This window comes from Halyomorpha halys, unplaced genomic scaffold (assembly GCF_000696795.3).
Source record: "Halyomorpha halys isolate HHAL.00 unplaced genomic scaffold, Hhal_1.1 Scaffold1006.1, whole genome shotgun sequence".
Classification (NCBI taxonomy): Eukaryota; Metazoa; Arthropoda; class Insecta; order Hemiptera; family Pentatomidae; genus Halyomorpha; species Halyomorpha halys.
Window position 1 is genome coordinate 363228 of NW_027111978.1, and position 21936 is coordinate 385163.

General features: G+C 31.6%; 1 protein-coding gene across 5 annotated transcripts in view; it reads right to left on the reverse strand.

Moving 5' to 3' along the window:
• Positions 1–11469: 11469 nt before the first annotated feature.
• Positions 11470–21936, reverse strand: part of LOC106687749 (AT-rich interactive domain-containing protein 1A) — a 66970-nt gene continuing 56503 nt past the window's right edge. For 2 of the 5 annotated variants that reach the window (XM_014431792.2, XM_014431789.2), the window contains 3 exons: positions 21448–21537; positions 18639–18779; positions 13903–14099 (listed from right to left, as the gene is read on the reverse strand). In XM_014431792.2, coding sequence (XP_014287278.1) covers positions 13942–14099; positions 18639–18779; positions 21448–21537 — 389 coding nt within the window. In that variant the 3' untranslated portion in view covers positions 13903–13941. Of the gene's footprint in view, positions 11721–13902; positions 14100–18638; positions 18780–21447; positions 21538–21936 lie in introns of those variants that run through there. The other 3 variants (XM_014431790.2, XM_014431793.2, XM_014431794.2) reach the window with 3 other exon arrangements.

The window sequence follows — 21936 nt, forward strand, 5'->3', positions numbered from 1 at the left end:
TTCTAGATAATTATCTTAAAATATTTAACATACTAGCGTTATTTATTAACGTAATTCCATCTCAAGTTGTGTTTTAACTTAATTTACCTACTCTCAAAGAAGAAATTAGTATATTTTATTGTAATGAACTGTGAATATTTTTTTTTTTTTTTAAATAAAAAGATGTTTGAATGGAGATAAGATATTAAATAACCCATTAAATATTTAACGGAAAAAGTGCTACAAAAAATTTGAAAATGTTACAGCTTTAAACGTTTTGATACAATTAACTTTAATAGTTAATTAACAATTGTGAAGATAGAAAGAAAATAAATATTAACTTTTGAATGTGATAGTTTCCGAAACGGTCTCGAAAACAAAATCTCCATTTTCATTATCTATCTGAAACGTACGTGATAAAGGTTATGGTAAAATATATAAAGTAAATAAATAAGTCTGAAAGATGAAGAAAATCAAAATTGAAGTCTGCACAATTACCAATAGAAAAGTATTCCGATTTTAAAAATGAAAATATTGTTTTTTTCCAAATCCAAAATAAATAAATATGCCAATGGACATTTATCAACCGACCTAATAAATGAAGTAATGGAAATTTACTTGCTCCTCAAGTCTATTATAATATTTCTTTTATAAAAGATGGTTTAAAACAAAAAAATTGGCAAATAAAAACTGTATGTCAGCCAATCTTTGCAATAGACAAATTTATTTTTAAAACGGTACCGATAATGAGTTTAAAATGAACGAGCTAACCTTTAGTTGGTTGTAATAAAATGTAAAAGTAAAGTAACAATAACCTTTTACAAAAAGATTTTAAACTATAAAAAAATTAGAGTACTTTTATTTTAATAAGCCCTCTTTTATCACGAAGCTTCATTAAAATAGGAACTAAAGATTTTTAGCGGAATCATTACATGAAGCAATACAATCAGCATCAAGACTTGAATCGCCCGTTTAATTTTACTAATTATACTGCCTGAATTGTAGCAAAATGAATCCCCTCTATTGTTAGTGAGATAGGATCGGGCAATGCTTAGGGTAACAATGAGCTTTACTGCTCAATTTCGTCTGTGGCAAAGGCAAAAGAAGGAATGTCTATCTGATGGCTTCTAGTTCGTTATCGCTATTTACTAACTTCTCTGCTTAATTAACTTACTCGTATAATCAAGTATAATTTAAACTTCAAAGCAAATAATAATTAACACAAAAAATATATGAAGTTAATTGAATTTAATGATGTTGCCTATTTGCAAATGCTCTTCATCCTTTAACAATAATTATATTAATAATAATAATACAACTTTTGATTTATAAATGATATTATTTATTAAATATTGAATATATAAAAACAATGAAATAAATAGAATTTATTATTTCTTTCTCTTTATTAAGTGATCATTCATTTTAATGCAATTTTACTGATATATTTTTCTTTTTACAAATATTTTAAAAGTTTTAAATAATATCATTCCTAGATTTATATTAAAAATTTGCAATTATATTAATATTTTTATCCGATAATACCCAGGTTTAGAAGGACTTATGAGACTTAGGCCCTAGGTTTATGGTTATGCAGGAAACCATAAGATACTTTCCAGGTTTATGATTATGCAGAAAGCCATAAGATATTTGACCGAAGGGCTAAGGGTGTGCATCAGAAAAATTAAAAAAGGGAAATATTTCTATATTAGTAAATTTCATTCGTTTATTATCAAATTATGTATATATTTTTTGTATATTTCCTTTTATTTTTTATTCTATATGATTAATATTTCAATTTTTGATTAGTATTCAATTACTTCTTTGTTTTTATATAAACTTGTTCATATCTCCTTCTGTTTTTTTTCTTGCATGTTCACCTTACTCTTTGTAATTTGACTATATTTCTGGATTTTGTGTGAGTTTTTTTCTTATATTATTTTCAATTCTTTAACATGTTTTCTCTTCATTTCTTTTATATTAATTTTATTTCTTGTCCCTACAATTTATGCTGTTTCGTTTCGCGTAAATTTACAATTTTCCTCTTTATTGCATCTTGTTTTTTATGAGCCCTGGAGAAGGCCGTTTATGTAGATTGAAACGTTCTTCAGTTAGTAGTTTTCTCTAATTTTTTGGGTCTGCATTATAACTGTTATCCAGACTATTTTCTTGATATACCAGATTAATGGTAATCTAATAAATATACTACAGAAATTATTTAGTTTATCTTAATTAAGAAAATCTATTAAGAGAACTTTAAAAGAAAATCACATTCCCTTCAATGTAAGGGATCATTTGCCATTTTAATTTCTTAGTTTAATTAATTAGGATTGCTTTTTAATTTCTCTGTCGCAAATAAAGCATTCGAGTTCAATACTATAAAAATGATCATAAAAAACCTCAATTTTCTTAATGATCTTAATATTGAAAAAGTATATTCATCTAAATTTAGTATATATTTTATTTATGTGATGTGGTCGATCGGTGTAAAGTGTGATACAACTGCTCGATTCCTTTTGACAGGATTCCTCTCTTGAATTTATTTTTATCTCATTTCCGCCTACGTTAAAACTTGGCTCTTAGGTAATAAAGAGTTGTAGGTTGTTCCCTTTTCCAAAAGAAAAAGAAAACGAAGCAACACAGCACCTGCCTTGTGTATACTTTCTTATTTTAGATTTCTGTTTTTTTTTCTTCAGAAAAAATCTTCAATTTATTCTGTGAAGCTTTGTAATCTCTTGTTTTCATCTTTTTTTTGTAAGAGATTATGTTTCCATTTTCACGCAGGTTTCTGCACCTTTCTGGTTGGTAGCATGTGGATTACTGGCTTAAGATTGGTTACTATTTTCAGAAGTTGGATTCGTACCCCAATGCTGACTTGAGAGTTGTTATGCACTAATACATATATAAGTTATAAATGTATAAGTAGGACAAGGCCTGTATACTTCCCTAATCCCAAATCTCATGTAAATAAACAGCGATGTTGTATATACGGAGAATTACGGAGAAAATAAAGTTAGTATTATTCTAGTATATAAGCGTGCGTTTGATTTCTGCTTTCCTTTTCCTTTTTTTTAGTTTAGTTTCTCGTCCTGAGTGCCGGAACCCGGGACTTCTGATTCGTAAAAGTTTTTTTTTGGGTCACACCTTTTATTTTTTTTTCTATTAATAGTTCAAGGTATGAGCCCGAGAGTAAGAGCCGCAGCGTTGTTTAACGTGGACAGTGAAGGGAACGTAATTCCGGCAGCGGCCATGAATGAGGACACTCTAGCGTACCATCAAGGGAAGACCAATCACCGTGGACTGAATGGAACCTACCTAGCCCTTCGACGGAAATATTTCTGGAGTGGTATGCGCAAGAAATAATCGGGAACTGCGACGTATGCCTCAGCACTAAGTATGACCGACAACCACCTAAGGCACTGCAGGAAGGAACACTCAGCGCAGACACGCCTCTCGTAGAGTTGCAAGTCGACACCTTTATTTGGAGAGGTTATAAGTAGGTTACAGTGATCGACCTCTTATGCAAAGTCACCATGGCGTGTCAGATTAGAGAGAGTTCAGAGGAGGCCGTGCTGGGAGTGCTACGGCTATGGTTACAGTTTTATGGAATCCCGGAAAGAATATCGTGCGACGCTGGGCGAGAGTTCGATAACGCCAATGTCAGGGGAAGAAATGAAGGCATTGAAGGTAAGATGGTATCTAAACACCCTAGGATACCCGAAAGGTAGAGGAGGTATAGAGAGGCTTCACAGTACGCTAAGCGATCACTTGAGAGTGTACCAGTTGGATAAAGCCCTTGCGCCGGATGAGACGATGATACGAGCTATAGCGGCCTTCAACCACTCCGTTCATACGGTAACGGGGTTCTCATCCTTCGAAATTCTATTCTGACTTCGGGGGGAAAGCGCGATTATTAGAAATACGGTGACAGATGGAGAAGAAATCATCGGTAAATGAGATCGCACTAAGAAAAACGTTGGACAAGGTGTGCGAGGGAAAAGACCAAACGCGTAGCGAAACATTATGAAGGCGTCCGGGACATTGTAGGGAAAATCGGTATTGGCACGGTAGTTTACTAGGGGTAAAGAACTTCAAAGATATGAGGGACCATTCAGGGTGATTATAATAATAGAGCATAACCTAGTCACGATAGAGAGTGACAAAGATCCCCAAAAACGGAGAACAGTTCATATAGAACAGCTCAAGTTTTCTAAGTTGGAAAGGCAGGAGTAAAAGTCATATTTTTATTTCTTTTATTTATTTAGTGTTTCGCTATCAGCTTCAGACAAGTTACAGTGACGATGTTCGTATTAAGTCGTATTATTATTATTTCATTTCATTCTTGTACATAAGTGTGTCTTGATTTTGTATAATATTTTTGAGTTTATGAAGACTGTTCACAAACTGGTAGGGGGGAGTTACGGTAGGGCAAGGCCTTCCTTTTCCATTTTTTTAATTTCTCGTCCGGTAAGTTATTTATATATATTTAGATCCCTGATGAAGACCTGAAACTTCGAACTGAAATGGTCGAAACGTCGGAATGAGTAAATAACCATCTTCTTCAATAATATACATAATATATATGTGTGTACAGTCGACTACCAACTACTTTCTTTTAGGCCTAATGTTCGATAGAAGACTAACTTGGTGACATAATATCTCTGTTCTGAAAAATAACTGCACTAAAAAACTAATTATTATTCGCTTAGTAAGCCGTACTTCCTGGTGTGCCTTTTTAAACTTTATGAGGTATAAATATGCTCGAAAATAGACGACGCCTCATTCGTCCACGGCTCAGCTCGTTCCCAAGTGCTTGCTAAGCTGGGTACAGTCCATTACACCACAATCCAAATCGCGGCTGGAACATTTCGAATGAGACCCATTCTAAGCTTATGTACTGAATCAGGACTATCACCTGTTTTGTTCAGAAGATTAGAATTAGCCATAACCTACATTCCATAATTATATCCAGAGACAAATATCCGACTCTCAAAATATATTTTGGATTATAAACTGTCCACTTCTTTTCCACAAAAACGAAATTTAATACTTCCGTTATCAGAGTGAATCTCCTTGGCTATATATTTTCTCAAAACAATAAAATTGTCAAATCCAAAAACAACCATGAACTCTGGACCCACCAACGTCCTAAAACAATTCCAAATGTCTCCAAATACTCTAAAATAATACCAAACCAGCTGAATACGAAGTCCACTTACCGGAATCCTTTATAATCTATACAGACGTATCTGTTCAGTCCAATTATCAGCACCACTGTTCGTAACAAATTCTTCAACTTACAAAATTAAATTCCACAAATTATGCAAACTATTCACGGCACAACTCCATATAACAGCATGAACTGTAATTGAACAGTGGGTTTTTTGGTGGATTAGCGTAATACATAACGTGAAAAGTATCGATGTATATGTATTTAAAACGAAGGGAGTAATTTCTGTTGAACAATCTTTTTATTTATTTATTTAATAAATGTCTTCAATATTTATAAAACATACCTATTTATCATACCACATCTTATCCGGAATAGGCGGCCACATAATTCCAGATAAACCTGGTTCCTCCAGGTCTAATCCCTTTAAAAAACATCCATTAATTTGCTTGACCCCGTTTCTCTTTTCACTCTTTGAATAGCACTAATACGTAAACTTCATTTTTAAAGAATTAAGGCTAAGAATTGTAATTCTGACTGCGGACTTGATTCCAACTACATGGACCTGAATTCACTAGCTCTACCATAATTCTATGGCATATCCGTTAGTGCCTATGGTGTTTATGATTTAATATTTATCTATATAGTAATATAAGATAATCATGGGTAAATTATAATTACTGACATTATTGCTATGTTGGGGGATGAGAAGCTCTTTTTCTTTTATTTGTTTAATAAGCTATATTCTACTTAATTCAAGGGTTTCAAATTCATAACGAATGCACCTGTTCATTTTTTTGTGTTATTATCGGGTTTAGGTAGGAGTATTTTTTTTATTTTTTGACAGGTTAGTGAAATATTTCGATATAGTTGAGGATGCTTTGTACAAATGAGATTTTTTTTTTTACGTAGAGGGGGTTTGTAACTTCATAAAGTGCTAGCATAAACACCAATTCCTGGGTTTGTACTTCGTTGGCAACGCTTTAAGCACCCGTAAACCCGAAAATAGTCTGTAGATTGTCAAGTTGTAACATTTACGGTGAGAAGCATAAAATACAGAAGTGACGAAACGGTTATGAATATGAAAGGGAAGACGATAAAAAATGAAAGAAGACGAAGATAAAAAGAACGAGGTAGGACTAAAAAGGTACTAAGGGGAGAGGTGTTGGCCCAGTGATGGCGGTTTATGCATAAAAAGCCAACTCCCGCATACTCCCTCTGTGTCCTTTGATCCTGTCTCATTTACCTTCTGCCCTAGTCCTTCGTCTGGTAGCCTTCGCTTACGGCCGTCGCTTTAAGTCCAGTCGGGAGAAATTAGCTAGAACGTATCTCCAGCAACATTATTTTGTCATTAACACGTAGAAATTAACTTATTAGAAAATATTTATAACTAATTTTTCCTAGAGTATTTAATTCCTTTATTTGTCATAATTCATTAATTAAATCCTAGAAATTCTTTGGTGGGACATAGACCTGCCAAAAAGTTGCACTAATTGTCAATATCTTTTGCTAAGTCTTCAATCCCGAACTTTATTTGAACGTGGCAGATCACCGCACTCTTTTAGTTTATTTTTGAAGTACTTTGAGATCACCTAATTAATAGATTCTTATAGAGAGATTTATTATGAAGAACTTTGGTATACTTCAAACAAAATTGATGTTTTCATTGGTATTTCGCTACCATGATTCCAAAGCCTACCGACTTTGTCCAAAGTAAAGTTGTGAGTGAATCTCGAAGTTGGATGCTTTTATTATGTGATAGTAGTTTAATGCTAAGTTTTAAGTTGTAAGGAAGTACTGTTTCTTGAACAATGGTTATGCAATAAGGTGATTCGTTTATGATAACGCTTAATTGCTACTTTTCCGCAATTAAGAATGGACACTTTCTGAGGTTGAGTAGGCCCCGGTGTGCTCCCCCATCTACAAGGTTACAGGGTTGACTGACGGCTACTGATGAATTAATTACTAAATATTTCTAAAATTTCTTTGGAAGCTTTTAGGTATTATATTTAGAATTTTATTTTATTTCTTTACTATTTTCAATTATATTTATGAATTGATAATGTAGCAATATTTTTGTTTCTATTCATAGGCCTAGGGAAATGAAAAAATGAAAATCTGTACTGCTACTATCCATGAAGGGGTTCAGTTCTATGTAAGAAAGTATTACACAATTAAGAATATCTACTTTCACACTCTGAGGCTGGTTAGACCCAGTAGTGCTCCCGAACCCACAGGGTTGACTAACGGCTGCTGTGAGATAAATAATTATCTGTCAGAACCAGAGTCGAACCCGGGTCCTTGGAAGTAAGAGCACAATGCCTCTTTCGCATTGAGCCACCCTGCTCCCCAAAAGTTTAAGTTTTAGAAACAAAAAAGTTCTTTGAACTCACAAGTGAAAACTTTTTTTGGTTCTTAAACCTCCTTCGTCGTAGCCTAGAATATATATCCCTCTCCTTCTTCGTTCATCTACAACGCTCTTCTCCTTCATGTGGTCATAAAAAGCTTCCTTGATACCTTCCCACCATATTCTTCTTGGTCCTCTTCTAATAACAGAAAATAAATACATCCAACCTTCAAAACGTACATAAATTATTTAGTAGAGTAATTTTGATCGCGATTTTCTTTTATGTTTGTATTGAAGATCATACTTGACACTATAAGTGACACACTGAAAGAACAAGTTATGCTACATAAAAAAATTTGATTTTTAGAAAAGTTGAGTATAATGATTTCTTGTTTCTACTTTAGGCTGAATTTGTTGTTTAACTTCTGAAAACTTCCGACATTTTGAGGTTTAGAAAAACACCTACAATGTGTAGATTGTTTTTGTATTTATGATATTCATTAAATGTATAATTCTCCATTTTTTCTATAATTTCTGAACACTTAGCTCTTTTATTAATTTGATCAAAACTTGTTGAGAAACTTAGTAGTTTCTTAGTAGATTAGTTAGTAGACTCAGTTATCAATAATTCAGTACCCATCTGGAAATTGTTTCGATAATGGAAAATATATCTCTGATTCTCGTAGGCTGAATACTGTATTTTTAAGGATTTCATTATTTTTCAGATTTTGTTCCGAAAATAATATATGAAGTAGTTATTTTCCATCCGAAGTGTAGCTCGGACTGGACGATTTACGCCACAGATCCTTGAATGTTAATGGCCAAGGTCGAAGACAATGGCTGGGAACGAAAGCACTATCAGATGGGCCGTCTGTTAGTTCCCTTCCGTCTCGGCTCCTCTCAGTTGTGGTCATTTGCGTAAAAACCCTCTATAAGAAAAAAACTCTAAAATGCCATTATAAAAAAAATTAATAAAAACAAATGAATACTATCTGTCAACATAAATAATCAAGTATATTTTATGAAAAGCAAAATTATAAAAACTGTGTGACTATTGACTATTGAGAGACGACTGTATCTGACCTGAAATGAACAATTGTATATTGTATGAATAAAAAAAAATGAATACAGTTAGTGTTGATAAGGTATAGAACTTCAGGAATGGCACTGGATTCCTAATGTCTGGCCCCTGATTAGAATTGTACATGGGAGAAAACATATTTTTTGTTGTATCAATTTTGGATTGACTCTTTGTGTGTGTGAGAGATCTTACTCGTACTCAAAAGAACATATATAAAGGAACACATAAGTTATTTTTAGGTATCTTCAAAACCACGCTGGTTAAGCTTCGATGCTTACCTCCTTGTATCCTTGTATAACCTTTGGTATAGAAACATTACGTCCATACCAAACAACAAACCCAAGATAAGACGAGCAATTTTTACACTCCCCTGAAGGATGACATAGTAAACCTACAACAATTAAGTGTGGTGTATGAAATTATTAATTTGCATTTTCCTTAGGTGTACAATGACGAAACTTCCCAAATAGTCGAAGAGCCGAAGTTCAGAAAAAGTCAGTTTTTTCACCCTAATTTTTTACTACTTCAATGAAAACTGTATAATAACAAATACAATTTTTTAAAGTCTGCCAAGCATAGTTAGGGGAATTACTTACTTACTGCTACTAAACATTAAAAAAATTATTTTTCAATTGGATGCTCCATATCCTTAAAACTGCCTACAACTCTTAAAAGCCTAATAGAATATCATTTAAAGTAGAATACATTTTTAAAAAATAAGAGTCCTAATATTGCTATTTACGTTAAATAGTTCCTCAGTTTTATTTATTTTTTTTAAAAAGCAATATTCTATTACGAAATGAGGTAAAATCAGTAGTTAGAGAATTTATTTGGGAAACTATATCTCTGGTATCATCAGGCGAACAGATGTCAATCAGTTCTATTAAGTTTTCTAGTGTTGTAGGTAGTTTTAAGGATATGGAGCTCTGAATGAAATTTTTTTTTGTAACAGCCGCCATTTTTTATTCCTCCTAACTGTACTTTATGAATTTTGACTAATAACTATACCTAGTTTTATTAATGTAATCAAAAATTGGGTTGGAATGACTAAATGTTTTTCCATCGGACTCTAGGACTAAAATTTTGTACAAAAGAATGTATTTTGGTTGTCAATTATAAGACTGATTGTATGAATTATATTTCTTTTTTTTTCTCGAAAATGTCAAGCATTTTAAACTTGTTTAATAAATTTAACTAGTTAGCTTTTTTGTAATTATTTATTTGTTGGATGTTTTTTTCGGTATTTACTGATCTACTGTTTCCATAGTAATGAAGTATACTGATTAACTGTTTCCATACTTATCAAGTATTCATGCAGGTATAAAAAACTTTTTTTTTTAATTTTGTAATTTAAAAAATTCGTTGCAGATTTGGCCCGAAATAGATATGCGACCTTTCATTCCAAACTCCTTACTCATCCTAATCCATTAGTTCTTAATCTCTCATCCTTAACAATCCTCAGAGGTGTCTGAAAAGAAGAGGGCCGCGGGACCTTCTAATTTAAATTATGTTTGAAGTACTATCATTGGGTGGTTCCTTCCAAGATGATCAAGTATTTCAAACATTCCTCATATTTACTTATTGTATTTTTTTTAAATCTTTATAAATTTCAATAAATAACATATTTTTTTTGTAAATTTACTACTTTACAGATAACTAATAAATATTAAGTAGTACTCCCTTATTGGCTTGGATTTCTACTTACTTATATTAAGATGTTGGATAAGTTAAATTGTTGTTCCTTGAGTATTTTAACCTCATATATCCTATCCGGGACAGGAAGGAGAGGACTACATTACAGGTTACCGACCTTTTTTTAAGCAAAGTACAAAGAAGGGAGGTCAAGATTTATACCTATGTCCATGCTCGAAATAAAAGTCAAACTTAACATGTCGGAATTTACAACTTCTTGCAAGAGGGAGCCGGAGTTCTCCTTCAGAACGCTCGGGGCTGATGTAGCAATACTTATTTAACTTGCTACATTTAACCCTATTATAGCTCTGGATAGAATTATTTATCTTTTTTTTTTTTACTTATCTTTATTTATTTACTTGCTGTATTATATTAGCTTTGCTAATTACGTATTCATTTTTACGATTATATTTTTAAGGTACCATCTGATTTCCGCTTAAGCGCAGTGCACACGGAAGACGTAATAGTCAATAATTATTTCATTTAAGAAATAATTTTAATAATAATTATTTTTCTTCTTATTGCAAACATCCGCTCTCGGTAACCAACTCCACTAACTAGTAGAAATGTGCTTAATTACATTTATTGGACTTGGAAATTTAAGTGTATTGCAGTATCGACAAACAAAAATTGTGTTAACATTGTTAACAACACAACAGATTTAGTTGAGGTTATGGTATAAAATAGCTAATCAGTTTTACGCCCAACCAAACCATTTTAGCACATGTTGATTTTTCTAACCTTGCATTGAATACATTGTATGATTATAACAAAATAATTATTATTTGATATAGTTTTATTTACCTTTGGGCAGCTAAATATTACCTTAAAAAAAGGGAGAGAGGATAGGATTAGATTTAATTTAAATTACTTTGGATTTAGGAGACATTAATCCTGGGCTTGTTGTCATTTGCATTTATTGGGTTCAGGCTTGTTTGGAATTCATTACTGTCTCTCAGTAAATTTTTATTTCCCTCGACACAATTGTACTAAATTAGTGGTTTGGGAATATGGGTGTACTTTATGTTTCTTTTATTACATGTGTCTTATTTTTTATTTCATAAAAAAGAAAGAAAATATATCCAGAAATGAAGTTTCTACTAATTAAACCACTATGTATGTAATATATATTATTTAAATTTAATTTAGTTTGGCTTCAAATTTGGTTGTTTTAAAACTAAAATAATAAATAAAACTACGCAATTAAAAAAAAAATACGTTTATATCAAAAGTATAATACAATTCGTGTCCAAAAGACAAAAAAAAAAAATAATAATAATACAAAATAAACACTATCTAATACTCGTAGAGATCGAGGCTTAGTCTTTGGTAGCATCTGCTTCGGTTTCTGCCACGGCTACTTTATGTCGTCTTGGAATTCTGCGTTGTCGAGTGATTATCTGTTGTTGTCGTTGGTCTTGAGGTCGTTGGTCTGCTGTCGTAATAATATGTTCCTGCAAAAATTATGAAGAATACTTGCATAACTGTCTTGTAAAATAAAGCATAAACTTTACTCATGAAATATAATTTGTTAGTCGTAATGGAAAGTCTTCAGCTTTGGTATTAAAAAGGTTTCTTTTGGAAGGGAAACTTCTCACTAAAACTTCAATACCTCAACTCCAAGAAAATACAATATAAATTGATTTTATCGTTTAAAGTATTATTATAAACCAGTTTAACATTGGTAGCACCAAGAACATTTAAGTTCAGAGACAAATGGTTCGCTCCTGATTCACAGAGCTATCTTTGCTGAGCGGGTTCAATGATTGTCAGTTGAAAAAAAGTAGGAAAAACTTTTAATAATCTTCTTACCTCAACCCTCTTTTTTATTCATTTTACATTAATAAAATATTCCTTCCAACGTTTCGGACTGCCCGTCCTTCTTCAAGAGTTATCACTGTATATACATTTAAAGCCTATTGAGTATCTTGTGAAGCCAAAATTCATCTTCTTGACATTTATGTTGTTGATTATTGTTAGATAAAACAATAATAAAGAAAGTTATGTAAAATGCAAAATTATCAATAATAAATTATTTTAGTAATGTGATTTAAATAAAAAAAAAGAAATGTTGAAATAAAACGGCTACTAAATAACCCAGAAGGAGAAAAAGAGTTTTTTTTTTCTTCAGTAACAAATTAATTCTTGCACATTTCATAATTGATTTTTAAAAATTAAAACCAACTTATACTTTATATCATTATTTCTTCGGTTATTCACAAAACCAGAACAAATATGATAGAAATTCAAAATAAAGTTAGTTTGAACTTCTTCTTAATATTGGAAATTAATAGGTTTTTTCCAATTTTTGATATATCTATAGCTATGATGGAAAGAACGCATTACTATTGTTTTCTTTGTTCGTTGTAAATAATTGATATAAATAAAGTATTATTAAATATTAATTGTTAAATAAATGAGTTTAAAATATTGCATTTAAAAAAAAAAGGTAATAAACAATTGATATAAACATTCTTAAAAAAAAATGTTTATCCTCTAATTTTTGGTAACAAATTTGTTTCTATACGGCACTTTTTTTTCCTGAAAATAGCTCATTTTAATGAGTCATGATAACACGTAAGAGGCAGTTTTTCTTTTTCCAAACCAAGTTCTTACCATGGTTTAAAGATGTGTTACAGCATGAAAACCGGTTTCAAACTATAAGACAACTATGTATTACTCTTCTTTTGTATATATATATATGATTCTTTCATCACCTCTGTAAAAAAAAAATTGAATATTATAAAAGTTTATTAAGTTTAATTTGGCTTGTAGCTGAAAATATACGGTAAAATGAGCAGGTGTTTCGGCCCGCGCGTGCATTAATAAGGTCATTGAATCTTGGGCCGTGCTCCTATTTTCAAAATTATTTTCTTCTGGTGAATTACTTAAATTAAATCATAAAAGTCAGATTTTGTCAACAAGGAATTTGTTGTTTATTATTTATATTGATAATTTAAATTTTTTGCTGATGTTGAATCCGTGGTTAATTCGAAGACACTCATCAACAACAGATTTTACGTCAACCGTCTTTTTATTTAATTCAAATTATTTAATCCTAATTCTTATCCCAAAATATTGTTTTTATTAATTTTTTTTTTCATATTTTTCAGAAATGACTTCTTTTAAAGACATAAAATAAAAATCACTTTTTAAAATTTTCTGAGTTGTTTTCGTAAAGAAATCCTTTGGAAGTGTTTTCATTTAAACGTTAAAATACATATATAAAAAGATATGTTTTTGATTCATAATCTCCATTTTATACGGTTATATATATTCGAAAGATGTTAAGAAGAGTTGATGGTGTTTGTGAAACACTTGGGTTTGTGAAAAATTCAATTTAATGTTTATTCGTTCACATTTTGGCGTGGAAAATTTAATTTTTAACTTCTTAAAACTACAACAACTTAAGGTTTTTGAAATAATTAAGCAATGTACTATGTAGAAAGACGTACTTATTTGAAATATATTACACCTTCAACCAATCAGGTCTTCAATCAATGAAATATGGGGTATGAAAAAAATTACGAGATTTTCTAACGATAAGATATAAACGGATCAATTAATTAATTAAGAGTAATTAACTAGTCGCTAGTCTACTGATGCATCCGAATTTTATAATAAAGAAAAGATTAATTCTTAGTTGAAAATTTATTTAAAACATAAACAATTGTTTTAGCACTTAATTTTTTCGTCACACTGTGCTGGTTTAACTTCCGCATTGCTATACTCAATTGCTTGCTGCAATAATTCATTCATTAATTGTGAAATAGTTCCAGGATCATCTGAAAACACGTCTTCTTCTTCGTCTTCTGAAAATTTGTTATAATATTCTGAAAAAAAAAAATGTTCCTTCACCATTATGTCTTGTCAAAAGACTCAACTATTGTTTATAATTAAGTTACATGAACCACTGCTGACTTAGGTTTGATTCCCTGAACCCATTAAAACTTGCACGCTTAGTCCTACGAGAATTAGTTGAGTATTTGAATTAGAATTAGAGTGCACTCAGCCTCCATATATAATGTATCTTTAAATTTTTGGACTAACGATTTTTAAAGATTAAGTAGATTTATTTCATAAACAGCATACCTTGGCACGGCGGTACAAAGAAAAAAAATTCATAGTTTTAAAACCACTTTCCGGATTGAAAATCTTCAAGAGAAATATCAAAGACAATATTTTTACAACTTGAAAATTAAAATAATTACTTCATGGGTGACATTAAAGGAAACGTAAAAGTACCAGCAGCGGCTTTTATCATAATTGAAAATCTGAACATATCACACCCTTCCACCAAAATGGACATGTAAAAATTAATTAAATTTCTCTTATCTATCCATTTATAAAATAACAAAAAAGAAAAATAAACTTGTGGAAATACAGTTCTGAAAATCATATAGTCTAATATTCAATCAGAATGCATAACGTAGTTAATGATAATCCTAGGTTACTGAAATGTTTTATTTTTATAACCCTTGCGTTATTATACTGACGTTTCAGTACCAGGAATAATAAAATATTAACTCTTCTTTTTTTTATACTTGTCTTAATTACGTATTGACTTATGGCGTTAACTGTCATGAGAATAAAGTGTTCATACAATAACCACACAGTACCACTATAGATCTAGAGATGGACGATTCGCACAAGAACTGATAGTACACGAGGCCAAGAGGGGAAAAAAGGCAGTTATCTCACCCCAATTTTTGATTACTTTAATGAAAATATGTATAAATAATAGTCAAAACTGATGAGTCTGCCAAGTATAGGTAGGAGGAATAAAACATGGCGGCTGTTTCAAAGCGATAAAAAAAACTAATTTTTCATTTTGAGCTCTATATCTTAAAAAGTAGCAACAACACAAGAAAACCTAAGATAATGTCATTTAAAGAAGAATAAATTTGTTAAAATATAGAGCCCTAATAGAGTTATTTACGTTAAATAGTTTTCGAGATATTGCTTTTTAAAAAGAAACATTTCATAAAAATGTTGTATGGGACGTACTGAAAGATCAGTAGTCAGTGAATTTATTTTGAAAAATGTATGTCTCAAAAACCATTCGACGTACAGATGTCTATTACCACTCAAATTAAAGCTAGTTTAATGAGCAATAATATAGTTTATGATGTTTATCTACGTAGGAGTAATAATTTACATGAAATTAGCTAAAATAAATTGATTTATAGTTGTTCGGACAAATTTTCATTTGCCAAATTCATATTCATGTGTGAATATCATAAAAACTACTACCCATACGAAGATAAGTGTCATAAACTACTTTGTAGTAAGTTAAATTTCCTTTATTTTGAGTGTTGGCAGACATATGTGCGTTTATGGATCGGGAGATACATTTTTTCAAAAAATTAACTCCATTTTTGTCAAATATCATAAAAACTACTACTTCTACAAAGATAATCATTATTAACTATTTTGTAGTAAATTTGACTAGCTTTAATTTGTGCGCTGGCAGGCATCAGTACGTCCAATGGTTTCTGAAATAAAGTTTTTCATAAATCAAATTTATTGTCCGAACAACTATAAATCAATTTATTTGAGCAAATATCATGAAACCTACTATTCCTACGAAGGTAAAGGTGAAAAACTTCTTTATAGTCCATTAAACTAGCTTTAATAGACATCTGTACGTTACATTGTTCCTGAGATATAGATTTCTCAATATAAATTAACTAACTACTAATCTTTCAGTAGATTTTTAAGAAATTTTGCTATTTAAAAACCTATATCTCGAGAACTATTGGACGTAAATAGCTCTTTTAGGGCTAATATTTGAGAACATTTACTCTGCTTTAAATAATGTTCTTTTAGATTTTCTAGTGTTGTTGGTACTTTTTAAGATATAGGGCTCCGAATGAAAAATCAATGGTTTTTAAAGTTTTGAAACAGCCGCCATTTTTTAATCCCCTACCTATACTTGGCAGACTCGTCAGTTCTGACTAGTAATTATACATAGTTTTTATTGAAGCAATCAAAAATTGGGGTGAGATAACTGCCTTTTTTCTTCCCGGCTCTTGTACTATGATTAAAAGATCCTCTGTTGCTCTGTGATTCAGAAAATAGTGGATCGTCTGAATCACTAGTTGAGTGACGTGTCAACCATACTGAGGTGGGAAAAATCTCAAACCCGTTCCTCTAATGGGAATAGAAGAATTCTGAAAAGAATCATTTTTATCGTCTTGGCTTTTGGTAATTTTTAAAGTTCTTTTAGTCAACTCCTGGCGATGATCAGATAGGAACAACCATTTTACTCCCATATTTGCATGGAAATTACAAAAGACAGAAAAAATAAACAATTTAAAAAAAAAAACACTGATACCATTTACTCTTCCGGATATGTGATATGACACTATCAACTTTCTCATATGATTACTTGCAATTTTAGACGAATTGTTGATAACAACGATATGATGGTATAAAAACGGTACTTAGCCTCTTAATACTCTAAATATTTATGAAACCTGAAAAATGTGGCAGAAAAACTTCTTTATCTTTTACTACATCAAAAGGTGTGGTTTTTTCCTCTTTCCTACACTTAATATAAGATACAGCCGAATAGGATAATTCAATAATCATAAATCAAATAAAAGGAGGGTACGAAAATATTTATTCCTATATTTCTTTCAAACTTTCCTGTGATAAAAACATGACTAGGGATTAGAGTAGGTGCTGTTGTCATTTGACCTCTTGAGGATAACTGAGTAGCTATTTGGATAAAGGAGTTGCTATTCGGCCTGAAGAAATGCAGCCAAAGATTTGTGATATCATTTTAAATCAGCTGATTTGACGGCGATATTTTCTGGTTGGTGGAAAAGAGTTCCTTGTTTTTTAAATCAAAATCATATGTTTCGGAAATCAGATTTGGAAGAATTAGTAATTTAGTTATATTTGAACTTGTTTAGAATTAGTTCAGCTTTCACATCGGGTTTTCCAAAGCTAAGTCCTAAGGATTTTCTAACGTCATTAAAATTCAGATTCATTCAGAGGAGGGATAGTCGGGCCCTTGACACTCACAGGATATTGAGCAACCTGATCCATGGATCTTGTCCTCCGGTAAGAACAGTTTCCATTCTCTTGTACCCACAGCTTATCGTCAATTAGTTAGCCGATACCCGAGGCTTTGGTCCTCATCGGGTGTGAATCCAAGATAGTGTCAATCTGTCGGAACGGGGTTTAAACTCTTGAATAAATTACTAGTGAAGGTCCATAGGAAAAGACATTTTTGTGTGATTTTCCGTTTTTTCTTATTTCTAGTATATAATTAAAAATAATGTTGCTTCATTGATTTGCTAATTTTTTTGGCTTAAAAAATTATAAAAAAATATATTTCAACCTAATTATAATATGTCTCACAGTATTTTTTTTTCTTTATGAGTTAACATTATTTGATATTATTATTGAAGATGTTTGGTGAATATTTCTAAAGTAATTGTCAACTATAAAAACATCAAATGATCTATGCGTTGAAGTATATCAAAACAGTTTTTAATATAATTTACCTATGTGCTAATTAAAATATTCTACAATCACTGTTGTACAGTAAAACCTCTATTAACCGGCCAACTCGGGACTTGGGTCCTGGCTTGTTCCCGTTTTAGTCGGTTAATCCGAGGTGTTAGTATTTAAAATATTAATAGAAATGTGAAATAACAGATCTTTGACGTATTAATATGAACTTAAAAATGTTATTATGCATTTTAAAAACATAGATAAAGACGAAGTACTTAAATTATTACAATATTTACAGAATTTCCCAAAGCAATTTCTTCGTTTTTCATGACTAGGATATCTATAGTCTTCCTTTTCTCTGTTATCTTATATGTTTTCCGAAGGACTTAAAACATGACCGGTTAGCAGCGGTTCTATTGTACTCTCTTTACGTGTCATAAACTTCTCAATACTCTCCTCAAAGAAAGAGATAAATTTATGAAGGTTCCTGAGCAGTATACAAAAAGAAAATCCTTTTCTTGAATAGTCTATTGGAGGCTACTCAAAAAAAAAAAAAAAATTACCAGCAATACGAACATGTTGGCCTCTTGAGGATATCTGAGTAGCTATTTGGATAAAGGAGTTGCAATTCGTTCTCGAGGAATGGAGCTAAAGATTTGTGATATTTTAAAACAACGAAACGGCGATATTTTCTGGATTGTGGCAAATAGTTCCCTTTTTTAAAAATCTAAATCGGATTTGGATAAATAAGTAATTTAGTTATATTTGAATCTGTTTAGAATAAGCTCAGCTTTCAGATCTGCCTTTCCAAAGCTAATTCCTAAAGACCTTCTAACGTCATTAAAATTACTGGATGATTTCCCTCTGAAAAGAGTATGAATGTTATTTTCCTAAACCGTGACTACTACCTGAGGAATTATTCACTGGTTTAACTTCAGTATTACTATACTTTATCGCATGTTGCAACATTTCAGTCATTAAATGCGAAACTGTTTCAGGATCATCAGCTAGCGATTCGTCTTCTTCTGAAATTTTTTTATATTTTTCTGTAAAAAAAAGATGGTACATTACCATTATGTGTTATTGAAACACTTAACTATTATTTATAATAATCCATTGTCTGGCATCTTCATAATGCATTCATAATTATACAAATATCTCGATTCCTTATTCGTCCTTCCTCTTCACGTTTAGGTATTTTTACTTTCACTTACCTATACATGACTAATAAGGAGATAATTGAATCGAGCGAAATTTCGAATCCTAGTTTTTGAAGTAAAAACGCGTCTTGAGGTCCTCTGAGTTAAAATAACCAGGTCTCGCAAAATAGTGTGTATGTATGAACAGCATTGCTGAAAAACGGAAAGGCTTACGAAATTAATATTACATATTTGAAGCTGGTAAATAGTATGACAGGCGAATTTTCAAAATGGCTTAATCTATGGTATTAAATCGATACAATTTGGCTTTTTTAGATCTATTTTCGAATCTGTAGTTTATTGGATGTGAATGTACTTGAAACAAATTATGATGTATACGTACTTTAATGCATAATATCTCTCTAAAAAAAGTATGAATGTTATTTTTCAGACCTCAGAAAAAATTATCTTACGATATCATGACTTATTTATTTATTATTTCTAGCACCAACCGGACTAGATTAGAAAGAATTTGTTCATGTTGAAAATTCGTTTTTTAAATTTTTAATTCATAACTTTATTAAAGAAAGGTTTTCAATCATGTTTGTGTTTTAGATTAAACATTTTTAGGTTTTAGGTTTATTTCGGTCTTAAGCGTTATATTAAGTCGTAAGAACCTTCATACTTCGTTGAAATTAGGAATCTGTTTAGGGAAAGATACGCGGACCCTTGACAATCACAGGTATTTGTCAGATATGATGTTTCTGATAGTAACTTTTTACGAGTTAACCTTGCTAATATGAATTAGTTGCTAATAATATTAATTAGTTGCTATCCAACCCTGTCACTACCGGTAGGCTGGTACTATAGTTCTAGTAATGATTTATGGTTTATAGGACCCCATGGTAACCTCATTCCAATGATCATTGAGGGTTAGACTATACGTATGAAAGGCCACAGTGATTGGGCACGTACAGTGATTGGCCACTCACACCGGTTGTAGTGCTATCGGCACCAATGAAACCTTGATTTGCAGCAACATGGGACACTTCCATTACAGAATTATCAAAATGGCCCGAGAAAACCTTGGGATATAATGATATCTGACTATTTGAATGAATAACGGAGGTTTAATAAGTATTTATTGAGCTTCTGAATGGTTCAAAACTTTTTCATACAATAAATACCTTTCGAAGAACTATTTTATGCATAATTTGTTAAAGGGATATTTCTTTAACAAATTATACATATAGTTGTCACCATCAAGATCTGTTGCCGCGCGATGAGGTATTTGTATGGACATTATTGCTTGTGGGAGCACAGATACCCTGGAAGGGTTAATCAAATAACACGTTGCTAGGAAGGCGTGGTTTCCATAGTGTAGAGGCAGATCTATAACCTGTCCCTTTGGAGCCAATTCGCCAGTGTCCTTTCCAACAGGTTCAAGTAGAGAGATAAATCGGTCTAGATCCTTGGATTTTTCACCTATTCACGTCCATTAGGCGCACATGGACCTATATTTTATCCCCGAAGTAGAGCGTCTATGGACCAAACACCCGGCTGGCTTTGAGAATTTTGGCTTTTCTCCCCATTTCGGGCGGTCACCCATCCAAGTAAAGACTATGCTTTACTTGCTTTCCTGCCTTTTTTATTCATTAATAAAAAAAAAAAGTGTAATACTAAAATAAAATGTTGTTAGGCTTTTCAAATCTTTCAATGGACTTATTTGTTGCAGAACGTGTAAGCTAATAAATGACATTTAGTTAAGGCAATATTTTGAAAACTTCTGAACTGTTTGGAAATTAATTTAATTTAAATTGCCATTATTTTTTATGATTATTTATTATTTTTATGATTAAGTTCCGTGAGGGCTCAGGAGAACGAGACTTCCATGTGAGAGGCCTCTGGTTCGGAGCCCGTGGAACGATTCCCAGCACAACTAGGAGCTTCATGGAGGAGCTCGGGGTCGATGTCCAGGACGTGGCTAGGATGACAGAGAATATAATACTTGACTCCCTGGGAATCATACACCACCACATGCACACCAAAAAATGTTATCTTTCTATTATATTATATCATATAAAAATATGTAATTTATATATGTCCGATCACGGATTGATCAGTATGCTGTGTAATGTAGCAAACTAATGTGCTGTGTATTTGGCAGCATGAATGAATAAAGTATTTCTTTCTCTAGTTTACTTAAAGTTCTAGCATTAATGGCTTTATACCTTCCATTTAATCGATCCGTAAAAATTAAAAATTTGAAAACCATTATGTAAAAAATTGGGTACGCAAAATTATTCCCTATTATGTGGCATGGATGGGTCTTGTTTATCAGCCAATGTTTTTCAAATTCGTTTTCCTCGTTCCGGCATTCTGTTTTTTTTGTCTGGTTGGTATTTCTAAGCGTTTCAGTTTTAAACATTCCTAATCCATTCAGGAGTAATTCTAAATAATTTAATCTAGTCTACAAGATTGTTACTTCCTAACATAGTTTATAAACAAAAGTATAGAACTTTTATCATTAGTTTAAAATCCGAAGAAACTATCAATAATAAATATAATAAATTACCAAAATCCTCCAATTTTCTACAAATGGCTAAGGATGGTGCGTTGTCAAGCCCGCTCTCTGCTTTCTCGAAGATTGTAGGTAGGCAGGAGTCTATGAATTAGTATGAGAATCAAAATAATATAAGTGATAGATGATTCTACTTATCTATCCTGTTATTTTCTACTATTTATTTTTTTTCCTTTTCTAATAAACTAATTAATTAACTATATCTTATCCAATTAATTTCCGATTTTTATTGAAGGACGTGATTTGCTATCTTCATTTATTATTTGATAACTTATATTTTATCTAGAAAGCTGGTAACTATTTTTTCAAGTTTTATTCGAATCCCAATGCCGAATTGATAGTTCTGCAATTCCTTCTCTACTCTCAATTCCAATAGTACAGCAGTACAGCTGTACTATTGGAATTGAGAGTTCTGCTGTACTGCTGTACTATTGGAATTGAGAGTTCTGCTGTACTGCTGTACTATTGGAATTGAGAGTTCTG